General features: G+C 38.0%; 1 protein-coding gene across 1 annotated transcript in view; it reads left to right on the forward strand.

Annotated features, from left to right (window-relative positions):
• The first annotated feature begins 318 nt into the window (after positions 1-318).
• The window catches only part of TSPAN7 (tetraspanin 7), a 44,053-nt gene continuing 20,805 nt past the window's right edge, over positions 319-23,566 (forward strand). Inside the window, exon 1 of the mRNA XM_053457436.1 lies at positions 319-503. Within this exon, the coding sequence (XP_053313411.1) occupies positions 423-503 (81 nt within the window). The 5' untranslated portion in view covers positions 319-422. The remainder of the gene's footprint in view (positions 504-23,566) is intronic.

The following is a 23,566-nucleotide window of genomic DNA, read 5'->3' on the forward strand; positions in this document are numbered from 1 at the left end:
GAATGGCTTCCAAAGACTTCATTGGGTGAGTAACCGAAACGACAGCTCAGTTTCGCGAGGCTGTGATCTAATGCCCCTTCACTTCTGGTCCCTGGGGAATTCCTGTTCGGTGTATAAATCCCGGTCCCGTGTGAATAAATCCCGGTCCCGTGTCTGAATGGGCTGGATCAGCGCGAAATGCCTCCGCAGCAGCAGATCACCAACCAGCTTCCATGGGAGGGGCGTTCCCCGCCCGCACGCCTGCCGCTTTCGGGCCTCATTTGCATATGGGGGCGGAGACCTGTATGAGTGAAAGGCAGCTCTTACTCGGAAGGCTGATTCCATTGCCGTTTTTTTTCCTTCTCTTGCGGATTGGGGATAAACTGCAGGCAGGAGGGGCTGCGAGCAGCTAAACGAACACCCGGCTACCGGATTTCAGTAGCATGGCATCACGAAGAATGGAGACCAAGCCAGTTATAACGTGTCTGAAGACCCTGCTGATTATCTACTCTTTTGTCTTTTGGGTGAGTAAGATCCACACCTGTGTGTGGCCCATTTTTGTTGGTGGGACTGGTGGCACCCAGTATCTACAATCTGATGTACCAATTCTGCAATTAATAGCCTTTATTTATTGTGCTAAGCACGCCACCCCCTTTTCTCCTTTTCTTATTCCTCCCCAGTCCTTCTGCAGCTCCTTGATCATGTTTACTGCGACAAAACAACAGGGTAAAGTTGGGTACACCGGGGCAGTGGCGATCCCCACGCAATTAGAATTACAGCAGATCGCTTGTGATTGTTGATCATTAACCAAACCGTGCAGTGCGAACGGCTGATCAGCCTTCCAGTCACGTCTACCTGGATTCGGATTAAGAATCTCTGTAATTGTGTTTATGTAACCAGATCAGCTTGTCAATATTCCAATGCCGATTAACGCTTTCGACGCTGGGGAGGGTAATATAGTGTATATCGAGAGACAGAATGAATGTGAGCATAGTGCGATCACTGCCTTCGATGAGAGATGTTGCGGGGGGGGGGGGTTCTGGTTCCGAAGCCACAAGCCCCAGTGTTGCTAACGGCAGCCGAAGTGTTTCGGTAATGGACATCAGACGAGAAGCCCACCCTTTGCAGCAATGGATCTGCGCTGGAAATGCAGTGTTTGTAACAAATCTCAAGAGGGCAAATAGCTATCCTCACGGCAGATGAGTGGGAGGAAAGCTTTAATGCAATTCGCATGCAACACGAATCTTCCCTAAACAACATGTCCATACCTTCATGTATACTGAGCTGTGTCGCTTTAACTTGAATCAACTTAAAATATTTCCCGAAGACCTGATGTAATATTTTGTATCCTTTTGTTGTGATTGCCTTATGTTTCAAATCATATACTAAAAGCAACATGTTTTATATTGTCTTGCTACATAGCTATTATTGGATTTCCTCTATATACTAAAACACTAATTATCTGTATATTTGCTTCATCTGCCTCCCTCCGAAGAGACATTTAAGGAAGATCGGCGCTAGTCACCATTTGTTAAAGCGACTGAATGAGGGTTCTTAATGGTTTTCTTAAGATTGGATTGTTTTTGTATGATACAGGCCAACAGCATGCAGATGAGTCCTTTAAATATCCCCAGCCAGTGAATCATGCGTTAAGTGTTTTATTTACTGGGATATAACACTCGAGAAATGGTCAAGACGCAGCTGACGAGGAACCCTTCATGTTGAAGACTAACATTAATAAGTAAAACATATATATCATAATTTTATTTGAATGGCTACTATACGTCTGTTTTAAAATGCTAGAATGACATCAATCGCAGCATTTTAGTAGGCGCACTAAGGTACTGTAAATTATTTAGATTATACATTACACCATTTTCTTTTCTCTCTGTGGCGTTTATTTACTAAATGGTGAGCTGAATAATTTTAATAAATAAAACAATGCGATTATACATCATCTAGTGTCTACTCATCTACAACTCATCGTTTAGTAAATGAACCCAAGTGGGTTAAATCTTGGGTCCAAATCTTTCTTCGGATGTATTCTTAGAGCAGGTATACCGTGACCGTGTTCAACAATTTGCATGAATCATTAAGGAGCTTAATTACGTTGAGGCTTACCCAACCCAGTGTATTATGTTATATATAGAATTTTTTCCAGGTGTGAGCATAGCAACTACTGCCCTAATTTCAGTGAATAAAGAAGCGTATTACTTTAAGTCACCGCGCAATCGTTTTCCCTGGTGGCTGCTTCTATCTCCTGGTAGACGGCACTAGAAAATGTATTTTATGTTCACGCAGAATGCAGAACAAGGGGAGGCTGGGGAAACTTGTATATCAAGTTCAATTACTGTAGTCTGACTTTTAACCCACTAAAGCTCTGCACCAGTTTTTGGGGTTGGATTCTTAAATTGGGGGCTCTGGTATTTAGTCGGCTTTTGCATTAACATACGTTTCATTTTCTATAAGGAAAATTGATTTTGAATGATTTTCTGTGGCTCTACAAAAACACACAATTCTGAAAATATCAAAACAAATCGAAAATTGGGTCCAGGACTGTTGAGCCTGGTAACACTGAATCAGCATTAAAAGCTGTCACCTTTAATTGATTGACATGTACATTTGCCATTTGGGAAAGTCAATAGTCACAGGGACCAGTTATGGTGGAGAGCTAGTACCTACCATTCCCCGCTACTACCATGAGTGTAATGGCGGTGCTTTTGTCAGTAATAACCCCTGCCTCTTTTGTCCCTGAATTGAGTATTGCAACAATTTCTCTGAAGATCGTATAAATCACCCCCCTTGAGCTGATTACACATAGGGCCTATTCACTAAAGGGGAGTTGGCCGCAGAGTTTGCAGGAGTATTGTGGTTTCAACTCCCTGACCCCATTATGAAGGTTCAACCCTAGTGATCTTCTCCTGCAGGAAGAACTTGGCTGGCCCTGTGCAAACCATAATTAAATCAGTGAGGTTTCTTTAAAATCTTCTCGCCCATCCAGTAATGCGTTATGCAGGGCCTGTTCAGCCCTTTTTGAACTTACCAGTGATTGCCCACCAATAGTGAAGTGAGGGGGTTGAAACCAACTCTCCTGCCAACTATCCCTTTAGTGAATATACCTCATAGTACAATCAGAAATGTGGGAGTATAGGGCCTTCTTTCTTACAAAATAAAGAATTGGAAACAAGATAAATATTCCATGGAATCCCAGTGAGGTCGTCATGACATCACCAATGTGTTCCTCCTGGTTATTAGAAAATAAAAATGTAAAAATTCTTTAAACCCTTTCACAAAACCTAACTGTACTCTGGGCGTGTTGCTGAGTGTGAGTTGGGGGTCTTTTCAATAACGGCCCGTATTCTGAATGAAAAATGAGCAGTTTTTTATGAGATTGGTGGAAGGCGGGAAAAGTGACAGAATCACCTTTTATAAAATAGGCTGTTTACGTAGAAAACTTAGGTTGTTTAGATATATATATACTTTAGTGGTCAGTTTTGGCCTGCGTGAACGCTAATAACCTTAAATAAATAAATTTGCTTGTATATCTTTTTTTTTCTTTTTTTTTTGGCCTGCCAGTAAAATATTGGTTTGGTGATGTCTGTTTAGTTGTTCAAACACCTTGTTTCTGAAGACTATGGAACAATGTTAAAACCATAGACATTTCTTTGAGCATGAAACACCTGTAGGCCCCAGAGGGAGCGGGATAGCCAATGTTTGTAGTAAATACTTGACTGTTGTAATTCTCCCTCTCTGCTTTTGTTTTTGCAACATTGAGGTTGGAAGGTGAGATGAGATGTTGTGTAACCTGGCCATGCCCTTCAAGCAAAGCCTCTAATTCTTTTATCTAATCCGTATTCTTCCTAATTCTAATGTAAGTGAGTATACAAAAATAAACATGCTTTATATCCACCACCCCCCCCAAAATAAACCCAACTTATAACATGTTGCAGTAATGTTTACATTACGAATGCCTCAAAAACTGCCATATAATGTTTTTAAATTGTTATAGGTAGAAACATGGTGTTTTTGGAATGTCTGTTAATGAATGCCAAGTTAAAACGACAGCCATTTTTGGGGTTTTTTTCCCCCCTCTCGATCTATGATTTTGTTTTGTCTCCATGGGATAAATACCATTTACCAGGAGGTACTGAAACATGCCCCTCACAATTAAACCGATTATTCCGGATCAGTCATTAGTTCAGAACTGTGAACAGATGCACGCTAATGACCGAGAGTTTGTAAGCTTCATCACGAAGAATAATTGGACAGTTTTAAGACGTCGTTTGCCTTTGGCAGCAGCCGTTAAAGAAAGCAATTTTCTTTTTGTTTTCTCGAATAAATCATTGTTTTTAATAAAAAGATCTTGGTCAGATTCTTTGTGGTTTTCCAGGGGGAAAAAATACTTCATGAGGTTTAATTAACAAAATGTCATTTGATAATGAGCTGTAGTTAGAGGCACCCGAAAAACCCCTACCTGCCTGTTTTTAGCTTTACGATGGTGAGACGTCATCATCATCAGCAGCAGGCAGATACGACTTGTCTTTATGATATGACAAAATAAATGGCACATTTTAAAGAAACTAACAAAAAAATAGCCTCCCTGACATTCTTTTTAGAATTTTATTTTATATTTCTTTATGTCAGGGGATTTATCTAAATTATAAATAAGATTTTTCAGTAAATAGTGAAAAAAAAACTATAATAATAAAACTATCCAAATCACAAATTAAGATTGCTTTTAAAGTCTAGTTCTAGCCTAGTCTTTTATTTATTTATTTTGGGGACTCCATTTTACATGTTTACGCAAAGAAAGAATGAAAGAATAATATAGTTTAATTGCATAATGAACTATATAAACACGTTTTTATGGTTCATATACATCGCTAGGTTTTTACGCACGATAGAAATCCTTAATCTGAATTTAAACTGTGTTTGCGACTGTCGGGCACTCAGGAGAGATTATAATAAGTACGTGACGAGTCACGCTATGTGCACCCAGCCAAAGATATATCAAATTGATTCATCTTAATTACTTTTATGAAATGACTAGTGTTACATTGAGGAACAGAAGGACACTGGAAGAACATGCGATCCCATCTTATTAGTTAGCGGAAGCTCAAGTGCTTTTGCATGGCTTTAGGGTGTAGACCCAGAGCAAATCCGAGTCGTGTAATAATGCAGAGCTGCACAGCCAAGCAGCTTCCGCCTTCCCTTATCAACTCGATTGCTGGCTTTTTAAAGGTGCTGTTCCACTTAGACAAGGCATTTGCTGAGCGGTCTGGCATGTTAAACAGATCTGTCGTGTATTCTGAGTGCTGTATCACATGTCAAGTATTTCTTGGGAGAAAATATGAATGAAACAAAATTGTTTACATCATTATAAAAGATTGTTTGCTTTGGGACTGGACAGTGCTGGGCAAGCAGCACCGTCAATATCTATTCCATGGAGTCATCTACTGAGTTATTTTAACTGTGGTGCTAAATGTAATATATATATGTATGTTGACTCATCCATATGTGTTAGTACATTTGTACAAAAAAAAAAAAAAAAAAAAAAATTGCTGCAAATTAACAGCCCCTTAATGACTATAAAAATCTATATTTATGATATTTTACCGTCCCTTTAAATTATAGCAAGTGTCTGCACCACTTTATATGTAAAGGGGGTTAATCATGTTTGAGTCTAATTGTAGCATTAGAAACCACATTCCTTGTATCGTTGAATGTCCAAACACTTTGAAGGAATAACTTAATCAAGTAAAATTTTACCAACAATATTTCTATCTTTTCTGAAAAAGCTTCTTAATTAAAATGAAACATGGCTCTTCTTTTAACTAAACATCTAATTATCTCAGTACATTGAAACTTGAAATGTTGGGCGCAGTACACACTCTCCGCACACCCCCTAAGCACAACTGCTTGATCCGGTTACAGTGTTTTGCTGGGTACGAGAGATGAGTTGTGTGATCAGCAAGCTCAGCACAAGCCTTCCTCACTGTTTATGTAGCTGCTCCATTTTTGTGAATACTTATTAGTGGCACTGGGACATAAGCCTTAACATACCTTCCAAATGCCACTAGAGGGGTACAGCCTCTTGAGACCCAAAACTCTCTCTTTTTCTCGCTCGGAATGTTTACTGAATATGACTGTCTAATGTGTATCTATAAACGGCAACAAAAACATAAACAATTTTACAATCAAATTTGTGTGAATAACAAAGTTGTAAATTCCATCAACTTTGTAACTGTAAGACCATTACAGTGTTGATGACCAAATTCAGAACTGATGAGAAAAGGATAGTGCATCACGTTGAGTAGTGCTGTTTAACCCTCTTGGCAACATGGTTTTGGTTCCTATTCTTTTACCATCACTTTACACGTGTTTTTTGGGTGTTTTTAGTTTTTCGTTTTTCAACATGGTTTTCAGCCTGGTCGGTCTCATTCACAGACACTGTAAAGTGCCAGAATGAAATGCAAGTATCCGATCGCAGGCTGGATCGTTGGCAGGCTTCCCAGCAGGTGGTTATGGAGGGCAGATCCAGTGTATTCTCTGTATAAGCACCAAGGCCATGAGTGTATATGGCAGCGGCCATATCAGTAACGGCAGAAAATAACCCCTCTGAACAGCCGCTGTAGCCCGTCTCGCATTAAGTCAAGGCTTCTGATTTGTTTTTGGTTCTGCTCGTTTACTTTTCCCAAGGCTTATACCTGACTTTAAGAACCTTCTTAACAGGATTTGTTTATATTGGTTTTTACCTTTTGTTGTTGCAGGGCTGAAGTGGGATTAATTGGTAATGTAATAAAGGCTTTATAAAACTATACATGAGTCAGGCTCTATATTTAAAGGGAAACTTTACTGCCCAAAACAGCTGTACCAAACATGAATTCAAATGAAAGGATGCTTTACATCTGCATACATTAAATGCATCACTTTCTTATATACTGAAGTATTTCAGCCGCAGAGCTGGCCTGGACTCGGCTTGCATGTGCCTTTCCAGAAAAGCCTGAATAAACCTGTATGAAACCACTCAATGGGCACTATAAAGAATCGCAAACATTTTCTTTGTAAATGTATTCTGTAAAGAACTTGTTCTTTTTGTTAAATGTAGATCACGTAGATTATTTAAAATTCCATTTCGGTGATTTGCTTGGGGACCTGTCATTAAGGGACAGAACTGCAATATCACACTTTCCATCTACGTCTTTCTGTCTCAAAGGATACTTCAAGTGCAGTGGCTTTGCAATTATGGTTTCCTGCTTCTACATCAAAGCCGACTTGGATACAATAGATTGTTGGTGAAATTATGTGGGCTTGTACTTGAAATCAAAGTGATTCCATAGCTAAAAACCTGGCCTGGACTGGCAGACTAGGCAAATGTCCATTGTGCCCGTAGCTGATGGAACAAATTATGTCCCCCAGTGTGTGGCCACTGGATGGATATATTCCGCCTTGCCATTCTAAAATGTCATAGCGTAGCATGCAGAGGTACGTATCCTTTAGGGGCCACTGCGCTTAAAACTCCCCAGTATGGCCCTGCTGTAAATAATTAGGGATGCCGGAGATGTAGTTTTGCCGAGCTTGATCAATACCCAGGGGCTTGCAATATTCACTGATATTAGGGCAAAGTCAATTTAATATTGCTAATTTCCCCCTACATGATGCATAGTAAAGTCGTTGAACTGAAATGTTATATTTTGCATCAAACATAAATCATTGTTTGCGGAGTAAAAGTCTAAAGCGCTGGAATGTTGGTAATAACAATTATGTATTTCCCTTTAGTTTTATAATAAGTAGAAGGCTATGTTTAAAGACAAAAAAGGCTCTCATGTTTGTATGGTTTTTAAGAGATTTATTGTTATGTGCTGAGCATCTCCGTTGTAGAGCGTTTGTACACAATGGTTCAACAGATGCAAAATGCAAATGGAACTGAGCATCAGCAGGTAAGCAAATGTTTTCCCATGCCTTTTTTAAAATCAGATCGTGTTAGTACCGTCATCAAATAGGGGCTGCCACTGGACTTTTTGCCCATTCATCCAGTAGAGCATTTGTGAGGTCAAGCAGTGAGGTTGGACGAGAAGGTCTGGCTCGCAATCTCCGTTCCAGTTCATCCCCAAAGGTGTTCGATGGGGTTGAGGTCAAAGCTCTGTGCGGGGACAGTCAAGTTCTTTCACACCAAACTCATCCAACCTTCACTTTATGGACCTATCACTTATTGATCATAACAATTAACAAATAACTTAGAACTGAAACTAAACCAAGCCAGATAGGATAAAAAAACTAAGCAAGTTTAACAGCACTCAGAGGTCTTACTAATAAGAGTGTTTTATCCCTCGATAAAGTATGAAGTATTTCACATGACATGGACTTTATCTAAATATCTTATGTATTTCACAGATCCAAATTACCACTCATGACCTCTCATAACCCTGCTCTCTCTATAGCACAGTTGTACTTCATTTTGACAGTTTCTTTACCTATTATCAAATACCCAGATTCCATTTCACTTTTCTTTCTGCCGTTTCTGTCTTCCGTTTGTTCTAAAAGACAGTAGTGATTATCATCAGAAATGCTGTGGAGCAGCTGTTTGGCTGTGAACCACTGTTTTAAGCTGCTGCTCACTTATCCTTGATTCTGGTGTATTTAGGTCAAGTGCAACTCATTGAATATTACTTTTTTTTTGTCGAGATCACTATCTATAAGACATCTTTTATGGTGTCTGTTGTCAAATGTAGAGAGAAAAAATATTACCACTTAGAAAAATGAGAACAGTAAACAAGGTTGACAATTATTTTGTAGAATAGATAACCCAGAGATGTTGACATTGGCACAAGGCTATGAAACATGATATCGAGGACCCATAACGCCCAAAAGTTACCCTTTAATGCTTTTGTTTTGAAGAAAATGGCTCATGTAAGATGAATAAACATCTTAACAAGGCCCCCCTTCTACTAAGCTTGGTATCTCTGCGCGAGAAGACGTTTTCCCTGGTACTTTTTACCAGATGCCACCTGAAATACAGATATCAAACCAGGCCCATCATTAAGCAGGTATATAAAAAAAAAAAAAAACATTAAAAAAAAAAGTAGGCACTTTTTTCAAGATCATTAAGCCCGAGTTTAATTTGGAGCAAAATGTAACTTTGAATACAGTTCCTTACAGAAAATAACAGTTTAGAATGCTGTAATATTCCTAAGAATGAAAGAAACCCAAGCAGAGGTAGAATGTGTACAGCGTGACGGTATCTCGTGATCCCCGAGCAGATCCTTAAACAACCTTTCTGAATTGCTGTCCTGTCGACAATCAGTCAAGCTTTACAATGCTACGCTGCATTTTTCTGGGTGGATGCACAAGAAATATGATACAAACCAGCATTTTCTATGCTTTTTTCCGGCTTACTTTTTGGCTATAACCCATAGTAGCATATATGAAATTTTATAACCATTTTAGGTGTAGACATTAAATTTGTTTATGATGCAGCCCGGATTGTTCTTTTTGTGCTTTTTATGATTCTACGAATATAATCTAAGCAATGAATGACCTTTGGATGCTGTATTCTAGTAAACCGAAAAGAACGCATATGCTTTATGAAATCTGTCTTCTGCTTTATTGCTCTGTTGGACAAACTGTGCTTCCAGGATACTTGTGTCAACATTTTTATAGAAATCCATGTTGTAACACCATCTTACCACAATTTATTTGTGGCTTAGTACACTTAGTTTATTGCCTTTAGCAATTCTAGATAGCAATCTAGACGAATATTCTAGAGTAATGTTTAAACTTTGGTTTGTATAACGTCTGTATGTAATGTTGAACCGGCAAAGTCCCAACCTCCTCTAGAACCGATTGTAAGCGCTTCGTACCAGACCATAAGAATGCTACAGAACGACTCTAACCAGTGGTGTGGCTAAGGAATTCTGGGCAGGGATCCTAAACAGAGTGCCCCACGCTCGTATTGTACCATATTTTACGGTTTCTTCACCATTTAATCCTTGTCTATAAAGGACTCCTGTTTCAGTTGCCATGAATTTGTATAATCTCAGACATGCCGTTTATAAGCATATTATATTCTGCTTGCCAGCTTCAGAATTGAACAAAAAGGTCTATACTCTGAATGCGTCTTCTCCTTTAAGTGGCGGATCTTGATTGACTTTTGTAATGCCCCTTTGTACGCTCGGCTATGTGTATTTAGGTCAGCAGTCACAGCTTCCCAGCTGTCTGAATGATAGAATTGTGTTTGTAAAGCTGAGAACTGTCCTCCTCCTTCATAATTTATCAAATAGAATCTGCGGGAACACAATGGGATCGCATTGATTTTCTGCATATTGATCCAATACTGTTAGTGGCTCTTAAACCAAGCACATATCTTATAAAAAAATAAAAGGTATAAATCACTTTATTTTAGAAAATGATAAAAGCACACAATTTAGTCGCCGCGGCTAATGATTTTGTGTATGCAGCATGAACTACTAGATTGAATGAATATAATCCCATTACATGCTATAGGTAATCGAACCAGTATTGACAAAAAATGTTTCCAAAATTTGGTCCGTGACTTGATTGTATTTTATTTACTGAAAAGTGAGAGTATCACCAATGAGTAATTCTTAAAATTTATTTACAGTCATTGCTGCCCCTTTGGATACTTGTGGCCCAGATGCAGCTGTTAATGGTCTTTTGTATGGCCCCACTTTCATGTAGATGTACTGTGGTGGACCAGGATTTGTGCGCCTTGTATCCCTTTATTGTTACAGATAGGTTTGAAACTCATAAATTTTGTCCTGTTGCTTACCCCGCACCCGCTAAAGAAAGAGTGTACATCTTTATGAATGTTGCCATATATATTGAAAATATGGAAAACTGCACAAAATGTAAGCCATCACAGAAGAAGATGTGGAGCCACATAAGCATTGAGGACGTCTGAGGTTGGACATTTGTGGATAAGAGGTCCACGTGAAGCGGGTTTCAGGAGCCATGTCTTTGTCTGTATTGGGTCAAGTAGCGCTATGGACTCCAAAGAGAATTTCTCATGTCTACACACCGTTTCAGTCATATGCATTTTATGTGACGTTTGTCTGGAAATAATTTTCATTCACCAAAGAAATCTTTTTGCAATTTATATTCTTACTTCAAATAGAATTTAAATGCGAATTTAATGTTTTCTTTTTTTGATCTACAGTTGCTGTGTCCTCCAGGGATTGCATGATATAAAAAAAATAAAATCCCGATTGATTTTCTCGTTGCTTGCGGTGTATTAATATGCCTTCCAGCGGATCTTTTATTAATGTCCTCTATACTCATTGGTGAAAGCCTCACTTTTCTGGCTGGCTGTTGCTTTTGGCCACTGAGTCTTCAGTGGCAAACAGTACGTTGCTTATTAAAGTGATTTATATGATACCGCTTTTTTTTTTTTCTCTCTTCATCCTACTTTATAGCAGATTTCAATCACATATGAGAAACTACTTGATCTCATGTTTATGTGCTATATATTATTTGAGTTAAGTTTAATATCTATCTGAGCAGTGATCTCTAACTCAATCCTGTAGAAGTGCAGTTATTAAGGATGTCTTTACAAAAGCTTCAGTGCTTTAATTAGTCAAGCTGAAATGAGAAGATATTTAAAATTATTTTTTTTTAGATCATGCTATACGAGGCACTTCTAGAACATAGCATTGTATTATGCGTCCTGTTTTGTCTTTTGATGTACACTTTGGGTTCTCTGAAACCAGTCGTGTGATTGTGATACCTGGGAACGCTCAGGGTTTGACCCCAAGTCTCTGGGTTTTGTCCTAGTCTCGGGCGGAAAGGGCAGATTATCAGGGCCACACAGTCAGGAACTGACTGCTTCCTATCCTACGCTGTGATCATATCTGCCAATTAGTGCTTTTTCTTACCAGTACATTATGGTTGATTTCCCAGCTTGAATGCAGGTCACTCAATTACGTCACTCACTCACACTGTTTCACACTTACTGTCTCTTAATGTCTTTCTACCTTGTCCACATGTGTTCGGTCGCCACGCTACACAAAAGAGGGGAGCTTCTGGGCACACTTGCTCCTCCGTTTGGAGGAATGGGGGAGAGGCTGTCCCTGTGACTCCGCTCTTTTGCGTAAGTACCCAAAGAAACCAGAATATTCCAGACAGATTTGCAGAGAAAAGACGCTTTTCTGCACCTCTCTTTCTGTGCAAACGCATCTGCGATATTCTGGCTTTTTAGGGTACTTCCGCGAAAGAGCGGAGTCACAGGGACACCCACATCCAATCGGGGAGTGGGTGTATCTAGAAGCTCCACTTTTTTTTTTTTTTTTTTTTTTGCAAAAGTGCACCAGGTGTCAAGACTGAACACACGGGAACAAGGCAGAAAGCAGAAGACAGAAGATGGGGGGGGGGTTAAAAAGAAGACCAAAACAAAAAAAAAACACAAGAGAAGAAGCAAGTCCGTGTGGGTGCAGTCTGCAGATAATGTAGGGAGACTGGAAATATCTAAACCTTGATTATAGGCCTTAGGGGAGAAAGTACAGCCTTTAATCAGGACAATATGGTATTTTTCCATATCACCGTGGACAGAAATGTAGATTAGTATTGGCAAAAAGACCTGGTTCATCTCATTTAAACTTCCTTTTTCTGCAGACATGGAGGCTTCTATTGTCAGCCATGTGATATTTGGATGACTTTCCGTGCCCACACTGAGCTGATTCTTTATGGCAACGCTAATGAAGTGCTGCTTGTACAATGAAAACCTTTCTTCCATTTTGTGGATATAGACAGAAATACCATTTCACTTGAGGGATAAAAAGGAAGGTGTGTAGGGTACACAAATATAGAAAATACAGGTTACATTTTAGAGTCTAAGAGTCCAAAGGCCATGGTTTGTGCAGTTGGTCTGGGTTTGATGCTTTTATTGGCACTTTAATGCCTACGACGCATGTGCTATGTGACAATCGGAATCGTCTTTATGTTAGCATGATTATCTGCCCCCACAGCTCCAGTCCCTCGCAGGCCAAATGCCCCTCCTGCTCAGGACTATGCCTCTAAGTGGCTCCAGCGACCCCCTCACACAATTTCCAGAGGTCCTAGAAGCCATAAGTGGCCGGAATTACAGAGGGCATTGATGGTGTTTTTTTTAACGTAATTTATATGCCTTTTTTATACATACCCAGCAGAAACGTTGATTTATCTAAATAAGTTGACACTGTTGGGTGCAGTGAGACGTTGACCTCAATCTACGTGCGCAGTCTGATGGAAACCTATCCTAGTTGGAATAAAGTTTGGAATATAAATCTGGGTTACACGTTGGCAGATGAGTGGAGTTTGATTTCCTTGTTATATACATGTTATGGTTTTTAAAATAAATGTTAGCTAGCCTGTTAAAAATCAGTGTATAATTTCCGTTTAAGGAAAATTGATGGTTAATTAAAAAACTATCTCCAGAAGCCGACATGTAAGTGTGACTAATGATACAGGATGGGTTAGCGTTATTGATCTTTTCTCAGCGGACTAGCAGGATGCAGATACATCATTACAACGGATGGGTAGAGCGGGGCCCGTTTATCAGGCTGTGCCGAAAAGAGAAATAAAATATACCCAAGATCTCATACACCGCTGTTATGTGAACAGCATTTTAATATTCTTACGCGTTACTTGCCGCTGTATATTAAATCCATAGTTTTCTCAGTTATAATCATTTTTGTATTATATATAAAATTAGTGAATTATATTACAAATGGACTGTTGGCTTCTCTGCTTTTGTAAGTCATGGTATAAATTTGCTCAATGAATAATTATAAATTCAATGATGAGGCATATCAAAATAAAAAAGTACATTTTAAAGTAATATGCATTTTTTTGTAAACCTATCCTTTTAAAGAATAAAAGTTCAGGGGCTGTCTCCAACTTTTATTATATACCCGATATATACCCCATACTTTTTTTTTTCTATTTAAGTGGTAACTTTAGGATCCGTGGCAAACGATGAGTTATGATATCAATTATCTCCTAGTTTAAAATCCTCCCCTTAAACCTCACCCTAAACCCTTTGTAAAATAAGACCAGTATCTTAATAAAAGAGTTGGAAACATATTGCTTATTTTAATTTGTCAATGTCTTTTACATGGATTCATTGGGTATAGAACTATAGAAAGTGTTGGATTTGGGAAAAGTGAATTTATCCAATGTCAGAAACAAATATTGAAACCAAATGCTTTTCCTTAGTACTGTCTTGGAATACTAAGCGGTTTCTGCGGGTGTTAAAATCTTTTTTGTATTCTGCCTTCTAATGAATTCCATTATTCTGAGCCCCTCTCTGATTTCACACAATCTGGCTTTGTGCTTCTTTTATGAATGCAATCTTTTAACAGGTTACGATTCGGCGACGGGGCTACGTTGATATATAGCTGGGGTGTTTTGTCAATGTAAATGCCGGCTCTTTTCCCAAAAAATCATTCTCTAAAGGTTAATACAATCTACTTGATTGAACTATTTTCTTTCTTTGCGAAACATTTAGTGTGCAGTTGCGATGTTTTTGCTGATAAAAGCAGATTTTCACGGAGGTTCATTTGTTTTCAGAACAGATTGTATTCACCAGAAAGAGTATATTTCAACCAAGATTCCACAGTAGGGAAAGTAATAATATAAAGATTAGGTTCTATTTAGGAAAGAAATTCATAATACACTTTTTTTTTTTTTTTTTTTTTAATTAAAATATCAGCATAAAATGAGCAAAAATAGGCATCCCTTAAAAGAGCTTGAGATTTACAAAAAAAACCCTGATGCTATAAATCTCCAGGTCTCCTCTATCATTTCAAGAAACTAGAGCCTATAACACCCAAGTTCCATTGTCCTGTTACTGTTATTGCCATCCGTCATCAATTGGCGCTGTATGTATGTAAACCTGTTTAAGAAGATATAGAATCTATGGCATTTCATTATTCTATATGTTGAAATAAATAGCTAACAATAGTCCTGGATTCCAAGGGCCCACCTGTGCACCAAGGATCCTTTGGTCACCAATTGCAGAAGCCTAAGTCGGACCCCTAGGGAAATTACTTTGCAGGAAGAACAATATTTTTTTATTGTTTTGCTTACCAAATGTGGGTTAGGCCATCCGTTGGTTTCACGAGGATGTATGTGTAATAAATTACCTCCAAATCTTAGCCCAAATTTCCAGTATATACATTTTTCTGTGTAAGTACCCCCCATATGCTATATGTCATTTGGTGCTTTGCCTGTATTAAAGCAATTCCGTTACACTTTATGCATTAGGCTTCCAATGTTATGTGAAAAAGTCAAACTTGGCAGAATTCCTAGTTCATTACTATAGTAACCAGTGTCTATCTTCGCAAAGAATACGCGTGCATATGAAAATCTCTCACATATATCTCAACAGAAGAATACATTGCTAAAAATAAAAATACATGAAAAGAAGAAAAAAACTGCTAAACATATATGACTAAAATTGATGATAGAACTGATGATAGTTAATGGTTTATCTTTACAATAGATGATCCACATGTGTGGGTGATAATTCTAAGAAATTCTCCAATACCTGACCAGCATCCAAATTGTAGAACTGAAAGAATCAATGTCTGCCACTACACACAAAAATGTGGTTGCCCTGCTCTTGGTTAACCACATCTTCCATGATCTGCCAGCCAAAGATATGGGATGTATATATCACTGATCACTCTAAAATTAGTGCATGGGTTTTTCATCCTTATGAAAAAAACAGAGCAATCTTCTCCTGAAATTTTATTTGCAATAGAAAAGTTGGCTTTTATTGTTTTTTCTTTTCTTCATGTGTTGGAAGATGGTGGTTTTGTAATCTGCCAACCATTGGATTTGATGGGTAGGTGGAATTGATGATCGCTCACATATACTTTTGTTTTGAATTGTTCTCAAGTGCTTGGAGGTTCTTATCAATGTACACCAGAGACTGTTAAATTACACCTTTTGGTTTCTTCTCTAAACCAAACCAAAGTTTACCAATAACAATCAGAATTGTAGTAATAGCGGACAACAACTGTAGAAGCTTTGGGCAAATTGATATCTTATTTGCCAAGGCAATATCATTCTTGGATTTGTTTAAAAAATGTTTTGTTAAAATATTAATTTGCAAATAACTTTAGTATTTTTCTGTAAGTATTATTTGGGTACATCAGAGAAAAAAACGTCTTGATTTTTATTTTATAATATCATATTAAAATATTCATGATCTATCTTGAAGAATGAAATTTCATACAGTTAAATTTAGCATCATGATTGTGCTGCCTATGATTCCATTCTGTGGAGCAGTGAGTTTACTGTGCCCTGCCCCAGCACAGAAACTTAGTTGGATTTAGCAAGGTCATAGCAGGAAGGCCACCTTGCCAAAAAAATGCCCCAAAGGAAACTATGAAGCCAAGTATATAATCCCCTTAAGGAACATTTCCGATAGACTCTTTTCTAGCAAACAAGCAGCTTAAAGGAACAGTCCAGTCTCCAAAATGTGCATTTTTATTTTTGTAATGCATTAGGGAGCCCAAGCTGGAATAAGGTTAAACTGGTTGACCCTGTAATCCATCTTTGTCTGTTTCTGGATATATTTCTCAGTTTGCTTGGTTTTTTTTGTTTGTTTAACCAGGTTACCTCTTTCTTCTTGGACCAATATGGAATAGTATATATTGCTAGAAAGAGGAACTGCCTGTTATGCCAATATCAAATGCAAGGTCACTAGGTCAATTAATCAACTTATTAAAACAACAAAGCAAAATGGTCCAAATATAACGGCCAGGTTGGCTTATAGAACGGTATAGTTCTTCCATTTTTGGAATTGTCAGCAGTTATTTTTACCATGACTTTGATGAATTTGTGTGGGTTGTGTTTAATGCAGAGGCTGCAGAGAATTTGAATGGAGGTCAGATTGCCAGTTTAGTGCGAGTAATAACTTCAGTGTGAAGTATGAGGCTCACGTGGCAAGTCAAAAGTGTCCTGTCCAAGTGTTTGATTGCAGTTGTCAACAAGTCGATGTTAAATTTAATTCTAAGACTCTTTCACTTGCCTGCTGAGTTACTTTTCATTTGCTAGTAGAGAGTAGAGGCATCTAGCAGTTGCTGAAAGCATGTTATGGTATAGAAAAATATTTACTTTTGATTAATCTTCCTTTAGTGTTATTAATAGATATTATTAAAGTTGAATTCTCTGGAATGGGTCATGTAGATATGACTAGTTAGCCTTACAATGACACTCCAGCCATCGTATGCACATGATAGCTGTGTAGCCCCTTATTTTGGGTTCTTCGGTATCCCTTCACACGCATGTGCCTCGTGGAGTGGACTCTTGCGATTACTTTTAATCGGAGTCCTTTTTATTGACTCTCCAGCCCTCTGTGCTCATGTATGGAAAGTGCTGCCGCTGATTTCAATAGGGTCACTTTCCTTCATGCGCCCAATCGGTGGCAAGAGATATGCGATCATGGAGGAGGAGGAGGAGTGCGGTTACTGCAGGGCAGCTTCTTCTGTGTCAGGCAAGCACCTCTTTCTCGTTTGAAAAGAATGCATATTAAAGTACTTTTAATATGGATTTTTCTTTAAATGAGTGTCAGGGATAGTAGACAATGAATATACCATTTTGTGACTGTGAAAGATATCTTTTCTTTTTTTTATGATATTTTTTGTGATATTGTCTAGTAATGGTGTACTTCTGGACGCTCAAGAGTACACATCGTACTGCGCAAAGGACCACAGATCTGGAAATTGCATTTTTCCTTCTAAAGCAGACAGAGTTGGCTTTTGGACAGTATGGCAGACTAGCTTTAATAAGCGTTTTCCAAGTAAACACTACAACTTTGTGGATCTCTTGTTACACAGAAAATGAAAAGTTTGCTTCTGGTCCCTGAATTACCAACTCTCCAAACTTTAGTTTGGCATCAGTTCTGGGGTTTTTTTTGTGCACAGGAAGCATCTTGCTTAAAGCTATTGCACAAAAACCTAGAAAGAAAGAACCACAAACACAATCTGAGAAATAATCCCGCTAGTACCTCCCAAAAAAACAGAAGTGACAGTGTCATGATTTGTGTTCCTGGAGACGGCAGTCTCCTTTTCTCGATTTATTTATCCCATAAGACAAAACATAGTTATGGTCGTCTTCATGCAAGTCCAACAACTGACACGTTGCCAAAGAATAACAGAATGCGTTGACTTGTGACAATTGGACTGCTGCACACTGCCCATTCCTGATGTTAGGCCGGTCTACTACTTCACTGAAACAAGGTCTCAACATACATGCACGTATTTTCCTTTGAACTTTGATTCCAAAGTTTTCCACATCTCCTTTTTCAGAATCCTCCCAGGATACTTTGGTGCTACTTGATTGAAGCTTTCTTCTTGTTAAAGTTCTAGGTGTGATATGAGGTGTGACTGTAACCTATAAAAAGAAGCAATTACCATAGCCTTGGCAGAAATAGCCTTTATTCACATGTGCGTGAGTGTTTCCCTTGCGCTGCAAAACCAAAACTGTATTTTTTTCCAACTCAAAGCTTACCTGGATACAAGAATCCTACATAAATATTTACCACAAACGATTGCCCGTTTCATATATTTTGAGGGATTTCTCTTTGGTTTTATAGCTCTTTGCCATGGCTGGTTTGATAGAAATGTTAGTATTTAAATCCCAAACCTCACTATAACTTTCCCACCTATTTTAAAGGAAAAAAAAAATATGATTGTGGTCGAAAGTCTACGGTATTCCACTTCCAAATAGGCGCCTACATAATTTAAAAGAACTTCTGGATGGCAGCACACCAGTATGTTTTATTGCTTATGGAAAACAGCAATGGTATTTAATTATTGACTGATGTTTCCTGTTTCCTTGTTATACGGTTAAAAAAGATGAAGTCTTCTCGGCTTGCGTTTTTTTTCTGGCGTATGTTGAAGTCTCACTTTTAATAGCTGGAGTCTATTTTTAAGTCTCCCAGAGATGGATGTTACAGTGTAACTTTAGACATGGCTGACTTTAAACTTTTCAAGGTCTCTCCAGATAAAATCATTTTTTGTACCCTCTGAGAAATTGCTTAAAACATAATTTCTGTGTCACTGATATATGCTTTTGTATGTTAATTTGTGTGGATTATGTTTGAAAATAACTAGTGTCACTTTGCTGTCAATTGTAGAGCCAAATCTTTTTCCAAAGTAAAGGATTCTAGGGAACATGTAAAATGTTTAATTATGTTTCCAATATCTGCAGTTTTGTGTTTATAATGCAGAAGGTTAGGTACATTGTATGGTGTTGAATGTATGTCCTGCTAGTGTATTGAAGAACCAGGTATGTATCACTGCTATGGTTTTCCTAGAGGTCCTATTTCACTTGTAAGACTCGTATTTCACATTTGTTGTAAACTTTGTGCTAGTGGAGCAAAAGAGGATCCTGAGACCCCATGATGGAGTAGTCTGAAGGTACTGGGTTCCCACCTGGGTTTCTTGGCTTTGCCAACTCTAGGCTAAGCAGAGGTGAGCCAACCGAGGCACCAATCTGACAGGTTATACTAAATGTGGCTATGAACTTAGAGACCTTTTATGCACTGCTCACTCATCAAACATTTAGAGGGTTAAACACATGGTGATCACATGACTTCTGTAGAAGTGGGGAGTCCAACATGCATATGTTGTTGTTATTCTGTATAGCACCATAACATTCTGCAACGCTGCACAAAGGGGTATGTTCTTATATTTTTGGTGTATGCCATCTAAATAGAAGTTATTTTGTGCCCTCTTTTGCACTTCTTAAGCCCTCTACCACAAGTTTCACAATTAACATAAATACACAATGGGAAATTAATGACCCTAGAACTTTATTCACACTTATGCTGTGCACGTGATATTCAAGGTTTCATTCCAAGAACACCTGATACTTCTAGGTTCTGTTCTCAAACTTTTTTCCCCACAATTTGGTATTTGCACTTCATTTTTTCTTATTTCAATTTTATGTTTGAGTTCACCAGTCCTGGTTCTAAAACTAACTGCAGTTTTTGTTTCTCAAAGCTGTAAATCCCTAAAAGCCCTAAAGTAGATAATAATGCCTCCTGCCTATTGTCAGCTTGCAAGATGTAAAAATATTCTGCAGGATGTCTACTAGATCAGCAGGAGCACTACTTATGCTAATTGTTGACTGTTTAGTCTGTAATCAAAACAGCAAGCATACAGTTGGAACACGTCTATCAAGCATTGTCCCTATCGGAGTAGCTAGAGTAAAGACGTCAACGGAACTCCCACAAGCATGTTATGTAGCCATTAAGTTTTGTGTTTTGTTTTTTTTATGTAACCAGAGGAGTTCACAAAGTCAGGCAAGAGAATCTGTTGAGAAATACTTTTATACCATTTAATTTGCTAACTTGGTAATGATGCAGGCCTGCGGTATAACGGAAAATCCTGAAGTACTGAAGTAGCCATAGTTGTAAGAGGTCATCCTTCTCTGTTATAGAAAAGAACTTCATCAGTTAACCGTGTAGTTAGACAATGTGAACAAAGAAACCTTGTCATGGTGAATAGAACTGTACTTCCGTGTGCCATATTACCTAAGTGCTAGTTTTGTGATTTGATTTTTACTTTTTGAAAAAATATGAATTACCTGGATTTTATTTTTTAATTTTTATTTGTACCTAACTATGGAGACTTCTAAAACCTCCATCTATTTGATGATTGTTGGGTGACTCTTCTGACTTGGGATGTATAAAAGGTAATTCTGATAAAAGGTTGGAAAGGAGTCTTGATACCATAGTTTGTTGCTATGGTGATTTTCCAGAATCCTCCCATGCATTTCCAAGAGGACCACCATGTACATTTAAAGGGATCATATGCATTGTAGTCAGTATGATGGGTGTAATGGTGACTAATAAGCAGTCACAGCAACATTAGGCATTCACACTTGTATTTTTCTTTTAAATGTATCCAAAACAATCATTGCTTCTTATTTAACATACAGTCTCTGTACTTTATATATCAATATAAATACATATTAACAGTTGTGTCTATCTCAAGGTCGCAAGGAAGTAACTGCCAAATGTGTTTGTTTTGTAGCCCAGATCCTGGGATGTAAAACGATTCTTTTCATCCCAGTTCATATTTTCTGATTCTCAACAACGGTGCTTTATGTAGCAAGTATGTGTTCACTGATATGTGCGGAAGGGTTTATCCAATCTTCTCAACGGAATGTTTCCTTCAATCCCTATGATAGTTCTGCTTGATCTCTATTAAGAATACCTCTTGGTAGATATCTATATGAAAACATGAATGACTGGTGTTTTTGTCTTCTTCTCCTGGAGAAATTTACATATAAATAGAAAATCATTTTGGGAAATTACTGTTTATTACAAAAAGAATAATATGGCTATCTTTTGCCGTACATTTTAACTTGTAATAGTACACATCCTCTTTATTTTTTATCCCTTGCAGTCAAATTATTTCCTGGAATCGTCATCTTGCATTTGTGATTTATCTAATAAATCAGCTCTGACCCATGCCATTTGTGCTCTGATCAGATCTATTAAAGTAGATTTATATAGACCAGTTCTGGTATAACGGTAAAAAATGTGTGCTGTCTATGGAATGTTCATAATGTCTTTTTTAGACAATTTATGCTTCTCACCCGTTAAACCGTTTTTTTGAAACTTGCCCATCCAATTTCAATGACGCCGATTCATATTTGCATCATTCAATTTTAGAGTTAAGCATTCAGCTACTGGAGAAGATATTCAGAGTAGGTCCCAGGGTTTCTAGATCCCTAGGCATACTGGCCTCAGCACCCCTCTCCCGCGTTTGCGTCCTTGCTAACATAAGGAAAAACCTTGTGGTGGTGTCCTCTACCACCATAGACGGTAACCTTTTTGCTTATATGCATATGTTTGGGGTGTCCTATATAGAGGAAAGCAAATTCATCAAGCATTTTAATGCTCACAGTCATTGATAAACCCCAATCTATGTTTAGAGTATATTATGCCTGAAATCAGTCAAAATATATTGCATTTTATTCTTTAGCTTACCTATTTTGTTATTGAACTTGTGCCCTCTTTCCTCTTTTTTTTCTTGGTGTTCAATGTTTGCTGGGTATAAGGGTATCCCAGTGTTCTACAGTCGTGGTCCATACCCCTCAATGTTTTGGGACACCTGTTCTGTGGGTGTTATCACCTCATAAAATGTCACTAATGTGGGGAAGTAAATCTGGCACCTACTAGTGGTGCAGTGGAAGCTTCTGCAAGGCCCAAGAGGTCTACACCTATATCATCAGTAGTAAGCTTGAGGTGGAGGGAACAATTAGCCTAGGGTGCTATACGAACTGAATGTTCAAGAGTGCTTTTTTGATAAGACATCTGTCTGCTCTTTATTTAAAAAATAGATATCTGATAAATTTTTAACATGCTTGGGCATCTTGTCACTACTGTCACAAAACACATACAGGGTTTCTGACCTTCGGTGCTTGTTAAAGAATTTTTGAGAAGCTGCCAAGGTTTCTTCAGCCTTTAAAGGGGAACTCCGACCAATATGTTATAACTAGTTGCACATTAACAGATGTTTTTTAAAATATTACAATTTCAATCATCTTTCATCACTTTATGATTAAACTGTTATGCATTCCAATGTATCAAGGTGGTAGATTGTAGTAGACCCAGAAACAGCAGATTTCCTGGATCATAGATGTGCTTTTTTTATTAAATGTCTGAGAGTTTCTCGTTGGCCATTTCTAATCAGAGATTTATTCGTTTTTATTTTTTAAAGTCCTTTATTGTATAACCTTTTCATCTTCCTCAGTGTTTTATTTTACCTTTTGCTTCCAACCCTGGTCAACACAGTCTGTGCGCTTCATATAAGTAGACTGATAAAAGTAAAAGTTAGGGGTTGGTCATTAGAATTTCCTACTCCAGAAGCCAGTGTCTGAACCACAATTATAACCACATTTGAACAAACTTAAACGTCATGTATTTTATCTGTGTGTTATACAATCCTCTGGATATTTTTCTTCTTGTGATCCTTGGAGGCATCTTCAAAACCACAACCACAAAAAAAATTCTTGATCACTCCCCTTGTCCTATTTTTTTCCTTTTTTTTATGCAAGAGTCTAATATTCCATGTAATCATTAAAACTATAATAATGTTTGTTGGGATGAAAGATGTGTCTGTGACGCCAGGTCCATATAAAGTGAAGTTCTTCATTTCCTAAGATGGCATAATGGGATATTACCGTTCTGATCTGCTCGCTACTTAGTGATACTTTCAGACTGTAAAGAAGGATATTCATCCCTTCAGTAGCAGTTTAATTTCATCATTTCTCATGAGCGTTTAGACTGTAAGAAAGCTTTGGCTATACCTACTATTTGTAGACCTCATTGATACTTCTGTTTCTAGAGCAATCCTAAAGTAGCCTGAAAATCTTCTTGTAAGATTATAAAAGCATTCCTGAGGTCAGCGAGGCTACGAGCCATATTTATCAGGACACGGCTTTAGTGGTCCTGGTGCTGAATGTGGAGAAATTAGCAGACACGTTCTTCAGTGTCTCCGGAATGTATCTTTTTAAATTCAGCACCTTGCAGTTGAATGTTTCCGATGTTCCTTGAGTCTCATCTTCT

Source organism: Spea bombifrons, chromosome 2, assembly GCF_027358695.1.
Source record: "Spea bombifrons isolate aSpeBom1 chromosome 2, aSpeBom1.2.pri, whole genome shotgun sequence".
NCBI lineage: Eukaryota > Metazoa > Chordata > Amphibia > Anura > Pelobatidae > Spea > Spea bombifrons.